At 38.8% G+C, this 25640-nt stretch overlaps 1 protein-coding gene across 1 annotated transcript in view; it reads left to right on the plus strand.

Moving 5' to 3' along the window:
- Positions 1-25640, plus strand: part of MAOA (monoamine oxidase A) — a 92053-nt gene that overhangs the window by 14109 nt on the left and 52304 nt on the right. The window contains exons 2-3 of the mRNA XM_016943709.3: positions 14649-14743; positions 24387-24524. Of these exons, the coding sequence (XP_016799198.1) occupies positions 14649-14743; positions 24387-24524 (233 nt within the window). The remainder of the gene's footprint in view (positions 1-14648; positions 14744-24386; positions 24525-25640) is intronic.

Consider the following 25640-nt stretch of genomic DNA (forward strand, 5'->3'; position numbering starts at 1 on the left):
ACATTTGTAGATTTATTTGGAGGAATTAAGGTCTTTATAATACTATTTCCTTTTATCAAAAAATAAAAACTATTTTTCTGTTCAAATCTTCTATTGTGTCTTTTGGTGATTTTGAAGATATTTTTCAGGTTTATTTTTCAGAGCTCTTGTTGAGTTGATGTTGCTCTAAGAAGTGAGCTTATTTTTTTCCATCATATTCCAATTCATTGTACATAGGGTAGATATTTATCTTTTAATATTAATTTTGGCTGGGCATGGTTCTCACAGCTGTAATCCCAGCACTTTGGGAGACTGAGGCGGGCGGATCATGAGATCAGGAGTTTGAGACCAACCTGGCCAACATGGTAAAACCCCGTCTCTACTAAAAATACAAAAAAAAAAAAAATAGCCAGGCGTGGTGGTGTGCACCTGTAATCCCAGCTACTTGGGAGGCTGAGGCAAGAGAATTACTTAAACCCAGGGGGCAGAGATTGCAGTGAGCTGAGACCGCACCACTGCACTCCAGCCTGGGCAAAAGAGCAAGACTCCATCTCGAAAAAAATAATAATAATTTTTAAACTAGACACCTTATTCCTTGAATTTTCTTTTTGTTTTTCTTTCATTCATTTGTTCATTCCTTCTCATCAATTTTCCAGGCTAAGTTTCCACTATCCATCCACTATGATAATTTTCTCTCTTCTCTAATTTTTATGCCTCGTTTCACCCTTATCTAATGGCATTGATTAGTACTTGCCCAATAATGTTAAATAAAATTGGTAATGGTGGAATTTCTACCTTGTTTCTGATTTTAATGCTACTGTTGTTTCACCATTAAGCATAGTGTTCAAGCCAATCACTCCAAAAGCTCTGGAAGCTCTCCTAAATCACTCCAGGCAAGCTGGCTTAAGGACCTCCATAGCACCTTTTTTTTACCTTTATTGTAATCTGGAACACAATGAACTTGAGAATGTGTTTATCTTACTGAACAATGTTGACAAATTCTGTGTACATCCTCAAAGAAGTACTTTTCCACAGATCGCCCTCTGGGAAACACAGATTTAGAGAAATACATGATCAACAATACCAACCATAGCATAAAGGAGTTTAAGGATTGAGACAACACCATGAGGCTTAGAAAAAAGGAGGTCATCAGTGACCTTAAGGATAATGGTGATGATGATAGCTCATACTAATGGTATATATACCAGGCATCAGTCACTTGGCTGAGTAATTATACATGTTACCTTGTTTAATCTTCACATTACCCACCAAGGCAGAACAATTATTATCTCTGTTTTATAGCTGTGGCAACAGGCTGAAGAAACTTTCTTAAGATTATCACACAGTAAATAATAAAATGTGATTTCAAATTGCACTAGCTCTATAGCAGGAGCTCTTCCACATAACACTAGGAGAATAAATCCAGAGCCTGCCCCAGGAATGTTTTGTTTGGCCAATTCATTATGGGATTTTTGTTTTGTTTTGTTTGTTTTTAAACTGTGAATGCCTTCAGTAGGCATACATACCATTGAATTTGTGAGTGTTTTTCAATTGCAGTCTCTGAAGTTTTATGTATTTATTTATTTTTTATTTTATTATTATTATACTTTAAGTTTTAGGGTACACGTGCACAATGTGCAGGTTAGTTACATATGTATACATGTGCCATGCTGGTGTGCTGCACCCATTAACTCGTCATTTAGCATTAGGTATATCTCCTAATGCTATCCCTCCCCCCTCCCCCCACCCCACAACAGTCCCCAGAGTGTGTTGTTCCCCTTCCTGTGTCCATGTGTTCTCATTGTTCAATTCACACCTATGAGTGAGAACATGCAGTGTTTAGTTTTTTGTCCTTGCGATAGTTTACTGAGAATGATGATTTCCAATTTCATCCATGTCCCTACAAAGAACTCATCATTTTTTATGGCTGCATAGTATTCCATGGTGTATATGTGCCACATTTTCTTAATCCAGTCTATCATTGTTGGACATTTGGGTTGGTTCCAAGTCTTTGCTATTGTGAAGAGTGCCGCAATAAACATACGTGTGCATGTGTCTTTATAGCAGCATGATTTATAGTCCATTACTGGGTATATACCCAGTAATGGGATGGCCGGGTCAAATGGTATTTCTAGTTCTAGATCCCTGAGGAATTGCCACACTGACTTCCACAAGGGTTGAACTAGTTTACAGTCCCACCAACAGTGTAAAAGTGCTCCTATTTCTCCACATCCTCTCCAGCACCTGTTGTTTCCTGACTTTTTAATGATTGCCATTCTAACTGGTGTGAGATGGTATCTCATTGTGGTTTTGATTTGCATTTCTCTGATGGCCAGTGATGGTGAGCATTTTTTCATGTGTTTTTTGGCTGCATAAATGTCTTCTTTTGAGAAGTGTCTGTTCATGTCCTTCACCCACTTTTTGATGGGGTTGTTTGTTTTTTTCTTGTAAATTTGTTTGAGTTCATTGTAGATTCTGGACATTAGCCCTTTGTCAGATGAGTAGGTTGCAAAAATTTTCTCCCATTCTGTAGGTTGCCTGTTCACTCTGATGGTAGTTTCTTTTGCTGTGCAGAAGCTCTTTAGTTTAATTAGATCCCATTTGTCAATTTTGGCTTTTGTTGCCATTGCTTTTGGTGTTTTAGACGTGAAGTCCTTGTCCATGCCTATGTCCTGAATGGTAATGCCTAGGTTTTCTTCTAGGGTTTTTATGGTTTTAGGTCTAACGTTTAAGTCTTTAATCCATCTTGAATTAATTTTTGTATAAGGTGTAAGGAAGGGATCCAGTTTCAGCTTTCTACATACGGCTAGCCAGTTTTCCCAGCACCATTTATTAAATAGGGAATCCTTTCCCCATTGCTTGTTTTTCTCAGGTTTGTCAAAGATCAGATAGTTGTAGATATGCGGCATTATTTCTGAGGGCTCTGTTCTGTTCCATTGATCTATATCTCTGTTTTGGTACCAGTACCATGCTGTTTTGGTTACTGTAGCCTTGTAGTATAGTTTGAAGTCAGGTAGCGTGATGCCTCCAGCTTTGTCTTTTGGCTTAGGATTGACTTGGCGATGCAGGCTCTTTTTTGGTTCCATATGAACTTTAAAGTAGTTTTTTCCAATTATGTGAAGAAAGTCATTGGTAGCTTGATGGGAATGGCATTGAATCTATAAATTACCTTGGGCAGTATGGCCGGTTTCACAATGTTGATTCTTCCTACCCATGAGCATGGAATGTTCTTCCATTTCTTTGTATCCTCTTTTATTTCCTTGAGCAGTGGTTTGTAGTTCTCCTTGAAGAGGTCCTTCACGTCCCTTGTAAGTTGGATTCCTAGGTATTTTATTCTCTTTGAAGCAATTGTGAATGGGAGTTCACTCATGATTTGGCTCTCTGTTTGTCTGTTATTGGTATATAAGAATGCTTGTGATTTTTGTACATTGATTTTGTATCCTGAGACTTTGCTGAAGTTGCTTATCAGCTTAAGGAGATTTTGGGCTGAGACAATGGGGTTTTCTAGATATACAATCATGTCGTCTGCAAACAGGGACAATTTGACTTCCTCTTTTCCTAATTGAATACCCTTTATTTCCTTCTCCTGACTAATTGCCCTGGCCAGAAATTCCAACACTATGTGGAATAGGAGTGGTGAGAGAGGGCATCCCTGTCTTGTGCCAGTTTTCAAAGGGAATGCTTCCAGTTTTTGCCCATTCAGTATGATATTGGCTGTGGATTTGTCATAGATAGCTCTTATTATTTCGAGATACGTCCCATCAATACCTAATTTATTGAGAGTTTTTAGCATGAAGTGTTGTTGAATTTTGTCAAAGGCCTTTTCTGCATCTATTGAGATAATCATGTGGTTTTTGTCTTTGGTTCTGTTTATATGCTGGATTACATTTATTGATTTGAGTATATTGAACCAGCCTTGCATCCCAGGGATGAAGCCCACTTGATCATGGTGGATAAGCTTTTTGATGTGCTGCTGGATTCGGTTTGCCAGTATTGAGGATTTTTGCATCAATGTTCATCAAGGATATTTGTCTAAAATTCTCTTTTTTGGTTGTGTCTCTGCCTGGCTTTGATATCAGGATGATACTTGCCTCATAAAATGAGTTAGGGAGGATTCTCTCTTTTTCTATTGATTGGAATAGTTTCAGAAGGAATGGTACCAGTTCCTCCTTGTACCTCTGGTAGAATTCGGCTGTGAATCCATCTCGTCCTGGACTCTTTTTGGTTGGTAAGCTATTGATTATTGCCACAATTTCAGATCCTGTTATTGGTCTATTCAGAGATTCAACTTCTTCCTGGTTTAGTCTTGGGAGGGTGTATGTGTCAAGGAATTTATCCATTTCTTCTAGATTTTCTAGTTTATTTGCGTAGAGGTGTTTGTAGTATTCTCTGATGGTAGTTTGTATTTCTGTGGGATCAGTGGTGATATCCCCTTTATCATTTTTTATAGCATCTATTTGATTCTTCTCTCTTTTTTTCTTTATTAGTCTTGCTAGCGGTCTATCAATTTTGTTGATCCTTTCAAAAAACCAGCTCCTGGATTCGTTAATTTTTTGAAGGGTTTTTTTTTTTTGTCTCTATTTCCTTCAGTTCTGCTCTGATTGTAGTTATTTCTTGCCTTCTGCTAGCTTTTGAATGTGTTTGCTCTTGCTTTTCTAGTTCTTTTAATTGTGATGTTAGGGTGTCAATTTTGGATCTTTCCTGCTTTCTCTTGTGGGCATTTAGTGCTATAAATTTCCCTCTACACACTGCTTTGAATGTGTCCCAGAGATTCTGGTATGTTTTGTCTTTGTTCTCGTTGGTTTCAAAGAACATCTTTATTTCTGCCTTCATTTTGTTATGTACCCAGTAGTCATTCAGGAGCAGGTTGTTCAGTTTCCATGTACTTGAGTGGTTTTGAGTGAATTTCTTAATCCTGAGTTCTAGTTTGAATGCACTGTGGTCTCAGAGACAGTTTGTTATAATTTCTATTCTTTTACATTTGCTGAGGAGAGCTTTACTTCCAACTATGTGGTCAATTTTGGAATAGGTGTGGTGTGGTGCTGAAAAGAATGTATATTCTGTTGATTTGGGGTGGAGAGTTCTGTAGATGTCTATTAGGTCCACTTGGTGCAGAGCTGAGTTCAATTCCTGGATATCCTTGTTAACTTTCTGTCTTGTTGATCTGTCTAATGTTGACAGTGGGGTGTTAAAGTCTCCCATTATTATTGTGTGGGAGTCTAAGTCTCTTTGTAGGTCACTCAGGACTTGCTTTATGAATCTGGGTGCTCCTGTATTGGGTGCATATATATTTAGGATAGTTAGCTCTTCTTGTTGAATTGATCCCTTTACCATTATGTAATGGCCTTCTTTGTCTCTTTTGATCTTTGTTGGTTTAAAGTCTGTTTTATCAGAGACTAGGATTGCAACCCCTGCCTTTTTCTGTTTTCCATTTGCTTGGTAGATCTTCCTCCATCCTTTTATTCTGAGCCTATGTGTGTCTCTGCACGTGAGATGGGTTTCCTGAATACAGCACACTGATGGGTCTTGACTCTTTATCCAATTTGCCAGTCTGTGTCTTTTAATTGGAGCATTTAGTCCATTTACATTTAAAGTTAATATTGTTATGTGTGAATTTGATCCTGTCATTATGATGTTAGCTGGTGATTTTGCTTGTTAGTTGATGCAGTTTCTTCCTGGTCTCGATGGTCTTTACATTTTGGCATGATTTTGCAGCAGCTGGTACCGGTTGTTCCTTTCCATGTTTAGTGCTTCCTTCAGGAGCTCTTTTAGGGCAGGCCTGGTGGTGACAAAATCTCTCAGCATTTGATTGTTTGTAAAGTATTTTATTTCTCCTTCACTTATGAAGCTTAGTTTGGCTGGATATGAAATTCTGGGTTGAAAATTCTTTTCTTTAAGAATGTTGAATATTGGCCCCCACTCTCTTCTGGCTTGTAGAGTTTCTGCCGAGAGATCCGCTGTTAGTCTGATGGGCTTCCCTTTGTGGGTAACCCGACCTTTCTCTCTGGCTGCCCTTAACATTTTTTCCTTCATTTCAACTTTGGTGAATCTGACAATTATGTGTCTTGGAGTTGCTCTTCTTGAGGAGTATCTTTGTGGTGTTCTCTGTATTTCCTGAATCTGAATGTTGGCCTGCCTTGCTAGATTGGGGAAGTTCTCCTGGATAATATCCTGCAGAGTGTTTTCCAACTTGGTTCCATTCTCCCCGTCACTTTCAGGTACACCGATCAGATTTGGTCTTTTCACATAGTCCCATATTTCTTGGAGGCTTTGTTCGTTTCTTTTTATGCTTTTTTCTCTAAACTTCCCTTCTCGCTTCATTTCATTCATTTCATCTTCCATCACTGATACCCTTTCTTCCAGTTGATCGCATCGGCTCCTGAGGCTTCTGCATTCTTCACGTAGTTCTCGAGCCTTGGCTTTCAGCTCCATCAGCTCCTTTAAGCACTTCTCTGTATTGGTTATTCTAGTTATACATTTGTCTAAATTTTTTTCAAAGTTTTTAACTTCTTTGCCTTTGGTTTGAATTTCCTCCTGTAGCTCGGAGTACTTTGATCGTCCGAAGCCTTCTTCGCTCAACTCGTCAAAGTCATTCTCTGTCCAGCTTTGTTCCGTTGCTGGTGAGGAACTGCGTTCCTTTGGAGGAGGAGAGGCACTCTGCTTTTTAGAGTTTCCAGTTTTTCTGTTCTGTTATTTCCCCATCTTTGTGGTTTTATCTACTTTTGGTCTTTGATGATGGTGATGTACATATGGGTTTTTGGTGTGGATGTCCTTTCTGTTTGTTAGTTTCCCTTCTAACAGACAGGACCCTCAGCTGCAGGTCTGTTGGAGTTTGCTAGAGGTCCACTCCAGACCCTGTTTGCCTGGGTATCAGCAGCAGTGGCTGCAGAACAGCGGATTTTCGTGAACCACGAATGCTGCTGTCTGATCGTTCCTCTGAAAGTTTTGTCTCAGAGGAGTACCCGGCCTTGTGAGGTGTCAGTCTGCCTCTACTGGGGGGTGCCTCCCAGTTAGGCTGCTCGGGGGTCAGGGGTCAGGGACCCACTTTAGGAGGCAGTCTGCCCGTTCTCAGATCTCCAGCTGTGTGCTGGGAGAACCCCTACTCTCTTCAAAACTGTCAGACAGGGACATTTAAGTCTGCAGAGGTTACTGCTGTCTTTTTGTTTGTCTGTGCCCTGCCCCCAGATTTGGAGCCTACAGAGGCAGGCAGGCCTCCTTGAGCTGTGGTGGGCTCCACCCAGTTCAAGCTTCCCGGCTGCTTTGTTTACCTAAGCAAGCCTGGGCAATGGCGGGCGCCCCTCCCCCAGCCTCACTGCCACCTTGCAGTTTGATCTCAGACTGCTGTGCTAGCAATCAGCAAGACGCCATGGGCGTAGGACCCTCTGAGCCAGGTGCGGGATTTAATCTCCTGGTGTGCCGTTTTTTAAGCCCGTCAGAAAAGTGCAGTATTAGGGTGGGAGTGACCCGATTTTCCAGGTGCCGTCTGTCACCCCTTTCTTTGACTAGGAAAGGGAACTCCCTGACCCCTTGCACTTCCCGAGTAAGGCAATGCTTCACCCTGCTTTGGCTCGCACACGGTGCACTGCACCCACTGTCCTGTGCCCACTGTCTGGCACTCCCTAGTGAGATGAACCCAGTACATCAGATGGAAATGCAGAAATCACCCGTCTTCTGCGTCGCTCATGCTGGGAGCTGTAGACCGGAGCTGTTCCTATTCGGCCATCTTGGCTGCCCTCCAGTCTCTGAAGTTTTATAAACTCTATTCATTCATTAATAAATTATTTCAACAAATATTTCCTGAGTGTCCACTGCATGCCAGGTACTATGCTAGGCTCTGGAGATACAGCAATAAGCAAAAATGAGCAAAGACCCTATTTTCGTGTGGGCTTAATTAAATAACATACAAAAAATGTGTGTGTGTGTGTGTGTGTAGTGCCAGGTAGTAATGTGTACTAAGAAGAAAAATAAATTCAGGGTAGCAGGGACAGAGTGTGACAGATGACTATATTGATTGTCTGCATTGATGGTGGGGTCACTGGGCATTTTTTATGAGGAGTACACTACATTTCCAGGTTTATTCAAGTTAGGAAATGGAGACCTCTGATCATGTGTTGTAGAAAGAAAATCAGAAATCACATAGGAGCTGAAAAGGGTGGCATGAGTCTAATTGAGGAATTTCTTACTTTTCTGTGATAGAATAATGTGAATATTCTTGAAGAAATAAGGTAAAGCAAATGGCCCTGGGAGAGGTGGAGAAGGCAGGGCTAAGTGTGGAAGCTAGGTTCCAAAGTGACAGTATGCCTGAGATTTATGCCCTGGGAAGCAAAGGGATTATTTCCTCAAAAGCTTCATTGTACAAATTAACTCCCAAGGTATGCTATGTGGGTAAAATCATCTCCTATACCAGTTCTCTGGGGACAGCAACCATTTTGGGTTGTTGGAAGCATTGCAGAATTGGTGGTAACACAGTTTCTATGGGCAGTTGCTTTAAGAACCTGGAGCTTGTTTTGAGGTTGCCATGGTAACACCACTGCTGGCTGCATACAACATCTCACCCAGGCTCTCTTGATCTAATAACCAGGACCCACATTGCCTTGAACTCCCTTAAACAAAGTGTGCTTTTAGCAGACTAGCTTTTTTTTTTTAACCTCTCTGATAAATCCATCAACCTATTTTATTTTGGTTTCTGTAAATTGCAAATTATTGAGGAGAGAGAAATTAGGAGAGGAATTGTATTGTTTTAAACTCATCATCCCGATTTAGAATACTTAATGCAAACTAATTAAAGATCTGCTTGTGCTATGATCTGCTATTTTCCTGTTTTCAAATTTTTGCATTTTGAAATCTATCATATCTCCTTGTTCACACAATAAGGCCTTAACAAACTCTTTGTGAATGTAGTTTCTCTGACCTCTCTACTCTCATAGAAAACCACAGGATACTCAGGAGTCTTGGGCTCTTTTCTTCCTAATGAGCTCTGTTTGCCATGGTTTGGGAGAGGAAGAACTCTGAGTATAGGGGACGATAGATTTTGCTAGTGTTCACTTAGACCTCTTCTCTCAAAAACATGGGTGAGAGAATCACAAATTTTTGACACTAGGATACTTGACAGTTTGGCCCAATGGTCTTTTACCAAGATGGCTCCACATCTCCTACATCCCAATGATGATCATAAACACTTGCTGATTTAATAGACAATAATGTTAGTAGCCTGAAATCACACTAGTAGTTTGAAACCCATGATGAGGGTACATATACACCATGGAAATCTAAATGCTGTGAAACAGTCCCCGCTTCCCACTGCTGGGCTGGTTGTTAATCATTTACTGGCATACCTGTATCAAACCCTTCCCTTATCATGCAGGTGGGGAGTGGTGAGAAACAGGCTTCTTATCACTAGATTCTATGTGGCCATTAAATGATGGAAAATAAAAGAAAGGGAGAGCTGTAATGCATAATGCTCTTCATTTTTGTTTAGTAATTTATATTACTTTGAAACAAGATGAAATAAAAGATTTAAGATGAGATTTTTCTCTTTGCATAATAAAATGTGAAAAAATATTTGATTACAAAAGCTATCTTTTAGTAGCCACATTTTATTTGGTGACTTGCCTTCAGACTTAAGAATCTTTTCTAACAATTTTATCCCATTTACAAAAAAATGCTCAATAAATATTTCGAAAGATTAGGTCAAAAGCCCTTAAACTAATCTGTAGGGTTGACAATTAAGATATCATTTTTTTTCTATAACTGATCATTGAATTTTGTAGTGATGAGGGAAGGGTAGAATGCATAGTGAGTGACACACAAGTACAAAAAAGAGTTGGTTATAATCCAAGACTTACATCTTAAAGTAGGAATAATTTTTAGGTTTTGCCATTCAAATCAGCAGATAGCCACGGTTATTACATTACAAAAGATTTCTGAGCTCCAAGTGTTTGCCTGTACTTTGACTTACTAAGCATTCAAAAATATTTTCCTAACAGCATCATACTTTTATTTTCATGTTGTATATATTTTAACCTTTGAGTTATCGTGGAAATTCCTTAACAGGGTCTTCTTCCCAGTAAACATGCAAACTGAAACATTAGCACCCATTTATTCAGCATCTTAGAAGAAATATGCTTAATATAGTAGATTTTCCTAAATAACTTAAACCTTAACCCTTCAAATTCTAAGACCTTTTAGAAACCATTTCTCTGAAATCCTTTTTAAATATTTTAAACATATTTCTTATTTCTTAAACTAAGAGTTTAAACTCTCCTTGCTGTGATAGGGCAATCGTTTTTCTGCAATGTAGAAACAACTACTTTCACCAGCTTTTAAATTTTATTTAGTTATATCCTTAAATGCCAAACTGCAAAATGACCTTTGTCACTGGTGTGGTCATTGTATTGGCTCAGAAGCCCTGCTCCCCCCTCCCCTTTTAGTTTCCTGAGTAGTGTTTATTTATTATTGGCACTGAAATCCATTTATAAAACTTGTTTAGAGTTACATACTAGATTCGATTTTATTAAGACTCTAAGTGAGGGTGTGAGAAGTAAAATCCTTCGCTTTTCAGAAGACTTTGTTGTGGTCATATCAGGCACTTGGAATATGGAGATAATGAAATCTACTCCAAGGGATGGTTGTGAGAGGCAACAAGGAAAGGCATATGAAATGAATCTATAGGATGCTACTGAGAGGTCCCTTTATGCACACAACTGCTACAGGCCCCACCACTGTTGTTCAAAGTTCCCCACCGCTCCATCCCCTTAGGCAGTGTGGGGAGAGCCAGTTTCCTCTCCTTAGAAGAGGAGCTGCCAGAGCAATTCTAGTAGACCCTTGGGTATATTTATCTACCTAACTGGTTTTTAGTTAGGTTGATGAAAGGGAATGAGAAGAAATAAAACTTTTGCATCTGAGTTTCTCTGTTTTTAAATATGGAGTATTACTTTGAGCCTAAAAATGCTCATCACTTTCGACTTAGTAATCTCCCTTCTAGAACTTAACCCTAAAGAAATAATCAGACATAAGGAGAAAGATTTATGCATAAACATATTTTTCATCTCACCTTCATCCCATTTTTACATTAGTCAGCACAACCTTTGGCTGTGTTCCAGAAAACATATTGCGCCAAGACTGGCAGACATTGGTTTGAGTTTATTTAACTGTCAGGGGATGGCTTTTCTTTGTGAGCTGATTCCACAAATTCATTACATACTTAAATCTTTTATGGGCATCAGCAATGTAAGAGTAGTGTACTTGAAGGGCTCAAAATTGCACACAAACATTAGCAGATAGCAGTGCTGGATATTATGGTTTAGACTTAATATCTTTTAAGATATTTTAGATCTTGTAGACCCAAACTCATCCTTGATTTGGCTATGTGTATTCTATGACATTCTGTATATGAGTAAAATACTGGGTTCTGTGAGAGCAGGCATCAAGATAGAACTAGCTGTTTAAAAGATTTGTTGTGGGAAAAGCCCGTGAAGGATAGAGGGGAAAGAGAGCATGAGTAGGGAATAAAAAAACAAAAAATAGGGTAGTCCTGTATAATTTCTTACAATTTGGATTTTGTTCATTTCATCCCAGTAGTATTATTTAACATGTTCCTCTGTCCCCTAAGTATCAGATACAGAGGGCTGATCACATTAGAATTTAATTTGTTCCTTCCTTCCTTCTCCCCTCTCCTCCCCTCCATCCCCTCCCATTCCCTCTCCTTTCTTCATTCTTGCAAAACTACTTCATAGATGATGGTGTGTGCTTCCATCAAGAGGCAGATAACATTTGTCTCATCTGTTTTTCTGTGTGTGTTAGCAGCTTGATTATCATTATGCTAGATCCATTAATTCATTAGGGGTTGCAAAATGCTGACATTTGAATTATTTCTGTCTTCACTTACTAACTAGCATACTTTTATACAGAGAAACTTCCCCTGATTAGCTATTTGGTTGTTTTGAGGTTCAGCGCAAATAGGAAACATAGGATGAATACTAGATTTTTTCTTTTGCTTACCATTTTTCAAAATGGTAAGCTGATTCCTTAGCATTTTCCAAAGGTGGAAAATGAGAGTTTTTGTGTTTGTTTAGTATTATTATGAACTCATGGATTTAAGCCATTGTAGTTATTATCTTTATTTGACACTCAAATTATTTCATCTTTGGCCAGTAGGAGTTTATATAGGTAGGCTCCTGAGTCTTTTTGACAGAATCCTAGTAGTCTCTGACAGCCTTCTTGCTTTCTGGTATGATTTAGTGTTCAGGCTCATCTTGTACATTTCCTGCCTTAGGTCTCACTAGGTCACAAGCCATAGTTCATTGTAGTGAGAATTGATTTTTTAGAGACAACACTCTAAGTGTTGGGAGTGTTCATTGCTACTGGGTAGGTTATTTTTTCTAGACCTTTTCATTGTACAAAACTAAGAAATATTTTTTTTAAAGTTAGAGTATATCCAGAGATCATACTTATAATTCCAATTTATATCTAGGACTACAGGGTTACTACTTCATCTCATCACTTTTTACATCTGAATTTCTTTATCTCCATGCTAAAAAACCTGCTTCTCAGCAACTCAAGCCTGATTACTCACTTGTTTTATCACATACTACAAATGTAACAGCCTTGGGATAACAATGCTAATACTAGGACTAGCTAAATTGTTATTGAAAAAAAATGTGAAGTTCTTTTTTATCTTTAGGATATATACCATTAGAAATGAACTATCAAATCCGTGTGTTTTAAAATCAGTTAGAATAGTTCTCCTCCTCAACCACTTGTATACATATTTAGGTATAATTTGTATCACTTTACTAATCTTGTCTCTGGTGCCATTCTTATTTCCCTCTACCCTAATATAACTAGCATTTTCTCCCTGTATTATGTTTATCTCTGTAATAATGAGAAGTTTATGAGAAGTATAATGAGAAGTATAAAGTTAACTAGGAACTAAGACAGAATTTGAAGTACAAAAATGAATGTGGATTTAAAAATAAATGTATGCACAATAGCACTATATATATATATATATATATATATATATTTTTTTTTTTTTTTTCTTTGAGATGGAGTCTTGCTCTGTTGCCCAGGCTGGAGTGCAGTGGCACGATCTCGGCTCACTGCAAGCTCCGCCTCCTGGGTTCAAGCAATTCTCCTGCCTCAGCCTCCCGAGTAGCTGGGACTACAGGTGCCCACCACCATGCCCAGCTAATTTTTTGTATTTTTAGTAGAGATGGGGTTTCACCATTTTAGCCAGGATGGTCTCGATCTCTTGACCTCGTGATCCACCTGCCTTGGCCTCCCAAAGTGCTGGGATTACAGGCGTGAGCCACCGTGCCTGGCCTATATTTCTTTGTGAGCTGAGAGGTCTTAGAAGCAATGACACCCCAGTAGCAATGAGCACACCTAGAACCCAGATCTTGGTTTCTAATACTGTTCTCCAGTAAAAGGGACCAAAGCTCAATGAAGAAATGCCTGATTCTAAGGCTGTGGCAGAGAAAGATAAGATGAGTCGGGAGCATTGTGTAGTACTAGAAAGGAAGGAAGTGCTTAAACACACACACAAAATGATAGGGGCATGTCAAAGGGGCATAGGAGCCAACTAACAGAACTCCTAATAACCATAGCTGGAAGAATTTGAGCAACGAAATAAATGACATAGTGTTGGATTATAATCCAAAGTATAAAACAAATATCTGCAAGTCCATATTGATATATTAATAAGTAAATGATTGAAAAAGTCAGTAAGTGAGGAGAAGAGACACATCTCCAGTGCAGAATTCCAAATAATTTATATGGATACTCTACCCTCAAAAAGCTGGAACATACTTCCCACTCCTTAAGTGAAGGCTATGCATAGCCTTTCTTTCAAAGAGTACAGTATGTTAAGATGGGAAAAAGAATAACTATAGTGGAAAAACTTGACAAACACCACCTCAGCCAGGTGATCAGATCAAGGTCAACATCAGTGATAAATCATGCTTGTAGCATGCACCCTTGATATAATGTTAATCTGCAATACTTCCTTAATTTTTCTGGTATTACTATGTTGGGTTTAAAAAATATTTTATCTATCCTGAAGGCTTTTAATTACAGGTGGAAACCTGTTCTCAGCTTTGTTTGAGCTAGTGAAAAAAGTATGAAGCATGGTTTCTACCTTATGGTAACTTAGAAACTAGTGAAGGAAACAAGATCTAGCAAGCATGTAATCAAAATATAAATCATAGGACATGATTATACAGGATTTTTAAGTTGAGAAAAGCAAAGCATAGCTATACTGAGACCTGGTGTAGCTAGAGGAAGTTTTAAAGAAAATAGTCTCTTCTGTTAATACTATCAGGATTTCTGTATGAGGGAAATGATAGGGATTGATTTAGAGGCTCAAAAATTCTCTAAATATATGATTATCACCAGAAAACAAGATATATATATATTTTAAGACCATTACATTTTGTTTCTGTTGACCAACTGAAATGCAAGATGACTAAATTAGTTATTTTTGAATCCCTTATGACAGATAATAAAAATTGGTGGCTCACTTAATCACAGTGTGGTCAGAATTTATTAGAAAGACAGCAAAATCATTGGATTGTATATGATACCCTGCATTTATTTGATGTGTAGACCTGGTTAAATCTTGGATTTTAAGCATTTGAATGTTACGTTGCTCTTTTTTGTTTTTCCTTTAGGACTATCTGCTGCCAAACTCTTGACTGAATATGGCGTTAGTGTTTTAGTTTTAGAAGCTCGGGACAGGGTTGGAGGAAGAACATATACTATAAGGGTAAGTGATTTTAATACTTACATGTAATGTAATATCTCACTCAAACTACAAGTGGCACCACTGGAAATCACAGGGCTAGAGGAGGTCTTAAGAGTTCATGCAGTTAAGCCGTTTGTCCTCCATAGCCCTAAAGTACTCCCATCAAATAAGCGTCCATTCTCTTTAACATGTACGCACTGAAGACTGACAGCTTCTGAATTTCAGTGGAGTGAATTCAAAAAACATGAGCAAATAACTTCAATACAGTGTCATAATTTCCATACTAGAGACGTAAATGAAGTGTGTAGTGTCTCAGATGGGGTGATAGTTTGGCTGTACTGGAAGTGACTATACACCCGCAATACACACAGACACACACACACACACACACTTAGATTCCCTATTTATCCAATGACACACAACTTAATAGAAATGTGGTGGCAAAAACCCAAAAAACCAAAAACAGACAAAAAAAGAAATGTGGTGGCTGCAGTAAGCAGGAACAAATGTAGCATATTTTTGCATAACTTTTCCCTTGGCCCTTGTTCCCTAAGAAGTATGCTGCTGCCAGAGATACTCCTCAGGTCGCATCTGGCTACATATAAGAAGGAAGCCCAGTTCTTGCTACATCGCTGCTTTTTTTATACTTGGGCTTACATCACCATTCTGGAAAAAATGCATGCTATTATTTACTACTATTAAGGGAATGGTTGCAGGTGGTTGACTCTGTGGGTACTGATGAAAGTACGCAGGGAGATAATGAAGAGTGGGAAGGAAATAGGGGCAAAGATGGAAGTTTTTGCACATAAAAATGGGGGAGAAAGGGAGAAGAGTCAGAGAGAAGTAGTAGAGGCAGAAGAGGAGGACCAGACTAGACCAGCAATGGGTAAATCAGTGGACGAAAGAGGAAGGGGTGCTCAACAGTCAACTGACACAATATGAAGGCAAACAAAACAAAACAAAACAAAACAAAACAAAAACCCTCGCATTTGACAGAAGTTCATTAATTAATGAGCCCCTTTGCTAGAGTACACAAATAGAGTGTTAAAGACTAGGGATTGAGAGTAAAGACAAAACTAGACTGTTGAAGTGACTGGAAAGAAAGGAAGCATCTATCTAACTAGAAGATGCTTCAGTTAGACTAATAACAGAATGGCGTAAGCAATGCAAACATTTGATTATTTCACAGAAGTCTGGTGGTAGATAGTCCAGGCTGGTGCTCTTGCTTTTTGCTCTTCTTTCTGCTCTGATATTCTTTCTTTTCTTTTCTTTTCTTTTTTTTTTTTTTGAGACGGTGTTTTGCTCTTGTCGCCCAGGCTAGAGTGCAATGGTGCGATCTTGGCTCACTGCAACCTCTGTCTCCCAGGTTCAAGTGATTCTCCTGTCTCAGTCTCCAGAGTAGCTAGGATTACAGGCACCCCCCCAACCACGCCAGCCAATTTTGTATTTTTAGTAGAGACAGGGTTCCACCATGTTGGCCAGGCTGGTTGCGAACTCCTGACCTCAGGTGATCCACTGGCCTTGAAGCCTCCCAAAGTGCTGGGATAACAGGCATGAGCCACCACACCCAGCCCTGCTCTGATATTCTTTGCATGTAGGTTTATTGTCTTGTGGTAACAAGATGGATGCTGAGATTCTAAGCATCAAGTTCTCATTCAAGGCTGAAAGGAGAGTGAAAGGGTGGCACTAGCCTTGTCTGCAACTAAGCTTTTCCTTCGCCAAAAGACCCCAGCAGACATTTGCTTTAGTCTCATTGGCTAGAGTTGAGTCACATGGCTACCCTCAGCTGTCAGGGATCCTGGGAAAGTAAGTATTTCACAATACTAGGCTACATAATAGAAGCAGGCACGGGAGAGGAAATATCAATGGATACTAGAATAACCTACAGACAACATTTGAATTAGGATTTCATAGCAGCGATTTCAGCCACATTGTACCATGCTACCCTTCTGTCATTTGCTTCCTACCTTTTTAGATACAGGGATGTATCTAGGCCTATTTCTGCTTTGCTCAGCTCTAAGGGTGCTGTACAGCCTTGCTATGCAAAGTGTCGTCTGTGGGTCAGTAGCCCCAGAATCAACTGGGATTTTGATAGAAATGCAGAATATCAGGCCCTATCTCAGAACTGCCGAATCTGGATCTGCATTTTGACAACATCTCCAGGGGACACTATAGAAGTGCTACTCTGTGGCATTTGTTTGCTTGCTTGCCTTAAACTAATGCCAATCCGGATTAAATTTTCTGAGTGCTCCCTTAGATGTAGTCCACTGGGAAGCTATTGGTCTGGGAGTGAGGAGACTGGGATTCTAGCCTCTGTACTGACTTGACGTGATGTCTTGGATAAGTCCTATTAGCACTTTACATCTCAGTTTTCTCATCTGAGTAATAAGATACTATCTAAATGTCCTCGAAGAAACTCCCTTCCATCTTCAAATTCTAATTGAAGGCAGCGTGTTATAGTGCAAATGAAGAGCTGCATCTTCTGCCTGTATGCCTTTATTAGATATGATTCTCCTGTCATTTTCTGAAAAATATTCCTTCACTTTGGAGATAGTTATTAAGTTGTCCCTTAGCTCTATTTTTCTTATCTTTAAAACCTTTTGGTTATTAAACAGGAGCATTAGTCATGTTGCGGATTTTCAGTTAAGAACAAGTTTCTTTGTATAAGGGAAATGAGAATTCCAACATACTTGTCCCCATCTGTGTTATTGGCCCCAATTACTTTGCCATGCTGTGTCATTTATATATGTCAGCACCACACAGGAACTGTTATTATCTATTCAGCATGACATTACACCCCCCTTAGGAATGTGAGAAAGGAATCTCTGAAATGCTTGGAAATTAGGACTTAGCATTTATGCTCCAAATGATGAGAAGGAGAGAAAGAGGGCTTTAAGAAACAGGCATGGAGGCCGGGCATGGTGGCTCACGCCTGTAATCCCAGCACTTTGGGAGGCCAAGGCAGGTGGATCACTTGAGCTTGGGAGTTTGAGAACAGCCTGGGCAACATGGTGAAACCCCATCTCTACTAAAAATACAAAAAGTAGCCAGGTGCAGTGGTGTACACCTGTAGTCACAGCTACTTGGGAGGCTGAGGTAGGAGAATCACTTGAGCCTGAAAGGCAGGGGTTGCAGTGAGCCGAGATTGCACCATTGCACTCCAGTCTGGGTGACAGGAGTGAAACCCTGACTCAAAAAATTAAAAATTTTAAAAAAGGAAACAGGCATGAAAATTGTATTTAATAAGAAACTGAAGCAAATATTTTTAAAATTGCTTCTAATAACATAATCAATTAGGATAATTTTGGGAGGAGATGCCATAAAAGCTACTATGGATCTCTGAGTACCAGAATGTCAAATTTGGTATTACCTGGCAAGCTGTTCAGATGCGTCTTCCATTAGTTCAGAACTTGCCCGTTTTTCCTAATGTGATTCATCCATGATTCTTCAGAGTCAAATTAATAAAGTTGAAATGCCTGCAGGGCTGCCACAGGGTTGGTGTATGTTTCCAATATTGTTGCATGTTTGTGGCCTCTTCAAAGGCTGAGTAGTGAGATCTAAATCAAGACCCCAAAGACTGAGGTGCAACACAGTAGAATACAGTGTTACCGCTTCTAGTGTCTTCATGCTGAATTTGAGGCACTTCATTTAGAACGTTCTTACTTTGTAAAGGAACATTCTGCAAAATGCCTCACTCTTTCTACTGCTTCATTTAGGATTATTTGCTTTAAAGATAGTGTCAGCATTCTAAAGACATCATGTTTGGAAACTCCCAGGAGTCCCCTTGCTGTCTTTGTTAAAGCCCAGAAATTTATTGGAGTACTAATTCCAGTTTTGTTCTTTATATCTTAAAATAGTTGTTGTAGATTAGAAAAGGTTTGAAGAACAGCACTGATGGTTACTAAAAGAGAGAATAAACATTATATGAGGGCACATTAAAGAAGTCACAGAAGCACTTCATTTCTGGTATTATGGCAGAATGGAAACCCTAACTCCTCATTGAAATAAGTAAAATGCTGAATACAATATGCTGTGCTCATCTGACATGGAAGTTAGAAATTTGTAGATCTCCTGGATGTTGCATAGACATCTCAAACGTAACACATCCAACACTAGACTTCTGATCTTCCTTAAGGCCGCTCTTCCAGCTGCCCATGTTAGAAGATGGCAACTTCGAAAAAACTCAGAGTCATGCTCAACACTACCAGACCCTCATTTGTTTTGTCAGGAAATTCCGTTGGCCCTGCCTTCAAAACATATCCAGAATTCAACGCTTCCCACCACTTCCACTACTATCCCCTGGTGGGAGCCACCATTATATCTCTAGGCCAGATTACTACAGTAGGCTCCTGATTTTCCTGCTTTTACTCCTGCCCCCTACATTCTGTTCTTTCTTAGTGCATCAGTGAGAGTGAGCCTTTCAAATGTAACTCAGATTTTAGCATTTCCCTGCTCAAGACCTTCCAATGGCTCCCCTTCTCACTGACAGCCAAAGCCTATGTCCTTACAATGTCCTGTGAGGCTTTACGTGACCTGCTCTGCCAATAACCTCTGTAACCTCATCTTCAATTTTTTTCCTTGCTCACGTTGTTCCGGCCACTTTGGCCTCCTTGCTATTTCTTGAATATACCAGCAGACTTCTGTATTACAGTCTTTAGATCCATGTTGCTAGGAGTTTTTGCTTTTTTTTTCGAGACGGAGTCTCACTCTGTCGCCCAGGCTGGAGTGCAGTGGGACGATCTCACCTCACTGCAACCACTGTCTCCTGGGTTCCAGCAATTCTCCCGCCTCAGCCTCCTGAGTAGCTGGGATTACAGGCTCACGCCACCATGCCCGGCTCATTTTTGTATTTTCAGTAGAGATAGGTTTTCACCACATTGGCCAGGCTGGTGTGTTTTAATTTCTACACCTGGAATGTTTTTCAGTTATTTTTCGTCATCACTGTATTGTGGTCAGAGAATATTGTTTTATGGTAACAATCCTTGAGGCTCGCTTTATAACCTAGCAAGCACATGGTTAATATCCAAAGATCTTCTAATTTCTGCTTGAAAAGAACATGTAGTCTCTAAAAGCTATATGCAGTGTTTTATATATGTCCACTAGAATAAGCTTAATTGTGCTCCTTCTTTTTTGTTTGCTTAATCTATTAATCACTTTTAAAAGTATGTTAAAAATTCTCTGTTCTACTGGGCACTTATCTTTGGTTCCTGTCAAATGTTGCTTACATTTTGAAGCTATATTACTCAGTTTATGCAAGTTTAAACTTGGTTAGCCTTCTGGATCTTTTAGCATTATGTAGTGACACTTATTTCACTGAGATTTATTTTGTTTAAGGTTTTCTTTGATATTAATATAGTTATAACAGCTTACATTAGTATTTGTATATCTCTTTATCTTTCAGTTAGAGTTTTCTTTATTCTGACTTTTTTTCCTTTTTTTAAATTTTAGATTCAGGGGGTACAGGATTTTTATTTATTTATTTATTTATTTTGAGACGGAGTCTCACTTGTGTTGCCCAGGCTGGAGTGCAGTGGTGCAATCTCAGCTCGCTGCAACCTCTACCTCCTGGGTTCAAGCTGTTCTCCTGCCTCAGCCTCCCCAGTAGCTGGGATCACAGGCGCCTGCCCCCACACCCAACTAATTTTTGCATTTTTAGTGGAGTTAATTGACAAACTTGGTCCATCTATATTTGTTATGATTTCTTTTTTAAATGTTTTAACTTTATTATATTATGGCTTTCCATTTGTCCCACTTTAACAGTTTTCCTCTTGGTTTCTTTCTTTCCTTCTTTTGGGTTAATGGTTTTCTTCTTTTTGTTCTCTTTTTAAGTTTTTTCTTCTACTTGTTTGGAAGTTATATAGTCAGATCAATGTTTTTCAGACAATTTTCCTAACTATATTAACACTCATACTTAATGTAGTCTAAAGTTTATCAATATACTATCTTTCTACTAAAAAATACAAAAGCTTTCATGCTTCAGTAGTGAGCACCCTTCTTCCAATCTCTAAACTATAAAAGTATTTCAAGTTTGTATGTTTCTCAGACATTATTAATTTTATTTTATTCTATTGTTGATGTTGCTTAATTTTCTTTAAAGTTTTGCCAGTATCTTTGTTCACTGCCCATTCTTGAATCTCAGACCTTTTATTTGTAACCATTTTCATTCTACTTGAAACACACCCTTTCCTCCAATCTGGGTCCTAAACTCTGTACGTTTGTCAGCTTGACAAAAACATAGTTCTAACAGGTAACAAATTCTACTTAGAATTTCTCTTCCTCTTTTTTTTTCTCTCAGAACAGCAAAGATATTATTCCCCTATCTTCTGGCTTGTATTTTTATTGTTGAAGAGTCACTCGTAAGTCTAATTGTTGATTTTTTTCAGAGTATGTATGATTTGCCTCTTTTGTTTTCTGAAAAAGAATTGCTTTTAGGAGCTCTTTTCTTTGGTATACTGCAGTTTCTCTGTGTCTGGGTGAGAATTTCTTTTTTATTTATCATTCTTTGGACCTGTTGGGTTTCTTATCTTCCAACAATGCTGGTAAATCCTCAGCCACTATTTTTTAATACTACTTAATATTTTGACACCATCTTCCATGTCTTAACTACCTCCTCAACATATTTTCCAATTCTTTATCTTTGAACTGCATTCTAGATAATTTATTCAGATCTAGCAGTTTACTCACTCTTTAACTATGTCAAATATACTGTTTAATCCATTCACGGAGTTTTAAAAATTTTAATTAGTACATTTTTATTGCTAGCAGTTATTTTTTAATCTACTTGATAATATTTTCAGTTTCTTTTCCCCTGCTCCTAGTTTTAATGACTTATTTTATTTAAAATATATTGCATAGTACTTTTAGATTCTGTGTATAATTCAACTATTATGAAATCTTTCTGGATTATTTTTTCTGCTTATTTTCTTTTGGTGCCTTGTTTGCATGTATGTTTTGTAACTTTTGGCTGTGGGTTGCTAATTTTCCATGGAACTTTATCTGTGTGTAAATTATTTGAGGCATAGGGGAAAAGGACTTAAGTCTACTTCTACCACCGTCCTTGACACTTTAAATTTTCTGCCCAAGTTTTTTCATATCATATGGATAGCTTAAATTCAGATGGAAAACATAAATAAAGATAAGCTTTTTTTTTTCCTTTTCTTTGTGACAATACTTAGAGCTGCAAAATAATGGAAAATATAAAGTCGTGGATGCAGCTAAAGCAATACTTAGAAGATGTATAGTCTAAATTCTTCCATTAGAAAAGAAAAAGGCTATATATGAATAAGCTAATCATGCAAAGAGTTAGAAAATTAAGAGCAAAATAAATCCAAAGAAGGGGTAAAAAGGGAATAAATCAATGATGTAGAAAATAGGCACCCAACAAAGAGGATCAATAAAATAAAAGTTGATTCTTTGAAGAGACCTATTAAAGATACACAAGAAGTGTCTGATAAGATTTTTCCAGAAAAAGAAACACCCCAAATAAATATGAGATGAGAGCCAGATGTGGGGCTCACGCCTGTAATCCCAACACTTTGGGAGGCTAAGGCAGGTGTATCGCTTGAGCTTAGGAGCTTGAGATCAGCCTGAGCAACCCTAACCCTACAAAAAATACAAAAATTAGCTGAGTGTGGTGGCACATGCCTGTGATCCCAGCTACTCAGGAAGCTGAGGTGGGAGAATTCATAGAGCCCAGGAAAGTCGAGGCTGCAGTGAGCCATGATCATGCCATTGTACTCCAGCCTGGCTGATAGAGTAAGACCCTGTCTCAAAAAAAATAATAATAAAAAAGATGAAAATGAAGATATAATTACTGATGCAATAAAGAATAATTAAATGAAAAGAAGATTCCATGAACATTAAACCAACAGTTTTGAAACATATATGAAATGTACATATTGTGAGAAAAATATAATTCGTCAAAGTTAACAGTGATTTAGTCTGGAAATAGAAAAGATGGGTAGTGCTTTAACCTAAAAATAAATTAAATGTCTAGTTTAAGATTTTCCCTAAAAAAATCACCAAGCCTAGCTAGTTCTACAGGCATGTTCTATGTAATGTTCAAAGAATGGATCACTTTATTTACATACAAACCTTTCTAGAGAATAGAAAAAAGTATGATCACTAAGGAGATTAGCAGTACTGTAATGCAAAAAACAGACAAGGCAGTAGAAGAAAGGAGAATCATAGCCCAGTCTCAATATTGCTTATAAACATAGATATAAAAATTCTAAACAAAATGTTAGCAAAGCATATCCTCCAACAGAAAGATAATATCACGTTGGGTAGCTCCAGGAAGGAAATGTTGAATAATACTAGACAATTTTCTGGAAATAGCAGATTAGGTAAATGATAACAAAATACAAAGAGACTAGACAAGTTGCACTGTATAGACACACACACACACACACACACACGCACACATCTTTAAAACATTAAAGAGCCAGCGAGCTAACAAGATAGTGAAGAATCACTGGGCCAACATCTGGAAAGGATTAACCTACTTTTCCCTGGGTGGCAGGGGGAGTTGCTGACCACTGAAGAAGCTCCCGAAGGCTGAGCAGTGCTTTGGACCTAGTGCGAAGCTAGGGTGACAGGTCAAGTCCAGAGCCCCATGAAGTGTGTACTGATTTCTGGGGGAGTGTTTGTCAACTCCTTGTGCTGTGGGTTGGGCTGCATCTAAGGACCAAGGGTGAATGGCAAGAAAACTAGGCCAAATGTGCATTTCGGCCCAGCTTCAAATCCTCTCAGGTACTGAAAATGGAATAAAGTTATCTGGTACTGTGAGAGTCCCAGGCTGTGGGCAGAAGCAAACATAAATCCTCTCTGAGAAAGATATCATCTTCCTAGGATTCAAATGATTTCTACACGTTTTCAAGTGCAATGAGTGGCATTCAATAAAAAATAATCAGGCAAACAAGGAAAAAAATGCATGACAACATGCTTGAGAATTGGTATACACAACAAAATAGACACAGACCCTTTATTTATTAAAAAAAAAACCACGGAAGGGTTGCAGCTCACCAATATTCAATTATTGATTAAATCATTGGGACTTTCCAATTAATAAAAACAGCTGAAAAGCATGGAGAACTGTATTTATGAGGGAGGAAGTAAACAATTTTAGTTTATGATAGAGGGTTTGCATATTTGTAAATAATTTAGTGATATGTGAATCTTTTTATACCTTCTTGTATTCTTTTCCTATGACGCATTCTTTCCTGGAAGTGTTTTAAAATAGCATCTAGAGCCATCAATGTGTACTGATTTAAGATTTCACCTGGTGGAAATTAGGGAATTAGGCTTTGGGTGGCTCCTCCAGCAATAACACCAGACAGAAGCTCACATAATAATTTAAATGTTTCATAAAGGATCTAAACTGGCAGAACATACTACAGTGTTCTTTATCTTTTATGCATTGTATTGCTGAATTGGCCTTACCAATAGCTTTACCAAATGATGGTGCTGAGTGATGAGTGTTAGACAGGATTGTGCCCCAGTTCTTGAGTGGATGAGGAAAGATTGCCATTTTCAGTTGCTCTTTATAGGGGAGATGTAAGGCACAATTAACTTTTAAAAAAAGTAAATGGGGTTATTTTTTTACAAGACACCTTTTTTCCAAGTTTTAACTAAAGTCCTCTGACCAATTTTTCTCTTTTTGCAGAATGAGCATGTTGATTACGTAGATGTTGGTGGAGCTTATGTGGGACCAACCCAAAACAGAATCTTACGCTTGTCTAAGGAGCTGGGCATAGAGACTTACAAAGTGAATGTCAGTGAGCGTCTCGTTCAATATGTCAAGGTAAGGCTGACTTTTCACCCAAGTGACTGATAGGGAAGCATTTTATTTGAGAAAACATTTGGTTTGTTTTTAGTTATTTTTCTTTCAAAGCAACTGTAAAAGTAGGCTCTTGACTTTGAAGTAGTATTTGCCTTTCTTTTCTTGTTTTCTTTTTTCTTTTTCTTTTGAAAAAAATCGCTAAAGTCTCCTGGAATCACTGCAGGATATTATGACTCAGCTTGACCTTCCTCCCTGTCACCCTCAGTGGCCCTCACAAGCTATCCTCACTCCCGGAATGGGAGGCTCTGGGTTCCCTCCTAATGCATTTGAAGGCCACAGGGGTGGGGGTGGCAGGTGCCTGCAACAGACATGTACACACACACACACATACACACACACACACGCACGCACACTCCCCTCCCCCAGCTACAGGCAATCCCTGAGCAACCTAGGAAGCAACCCTAGAGCTCCAAGGAACACAAGAGTTTGAGGCCACTTCTTTAGCCTTTGAACTGGTTATTCATCCTCATTCTTACCTGGCATTATTTGGAATGCTTTATTTCCTCTGTACCTGGCCTTCACTCTTGGGAAGTCTAGCTTGTTTGTGCAGTTTCCTACTGTTTAAACAAGAGATTGTTTAAACTCTAGCCACTGATTTCCACAGCTGTTGCCAGTGTTTTCCTTTCTCACTGAAGCCAAACATGGAGTGGCTGGAGTCTGGAAACATGCCTTGAGAAATCAAAGTTCCCATCTGACATTGCAGCCTACTTCCTAGAGCTAGTGTCACTGAGGAAGGGGTCATTTACTCATTCTAATGTCAGGATTCCCACACCAATAACCACATCATTTCTCAACAAATACATCCCTTCCCCTACTCCACCTCGGGCAATAACTGTGGGTCCGGAGGCTACAGGGCTTTGGGTGTGTCCTGGGAGTTGAGGATACTTGTGACATATGTACACTGATAACCAATCAGGAGAGACCAGAAACCTTTGTAAACTCTGATAGCCATGTGGTTTGAGATGCTTGGGATAGTCTGGTGGTGACAGATGTGAAAAAGCAAATCAGTAGTCTTTTTATTCTTTTCTTTTTACCTTTAAGCTCTGTTGGACTTGAAAATCAGTAGTCTTTAGAAAA

Source organism: Pan troglodytes, chromosome X (genome assembly GCF_028858775.2).
Source record: "Pan troglodytes isolate AG18354 chromosome X, NHGRI_mPanTro3-v2.0_pri, whole genome shotgun sequence".
Classification (NCBI taxonomy): Eukaryota; Metazoa; Chordata; class Mammalia; order Primates; family Hominidae; genus Pan; species Pan troglodytes.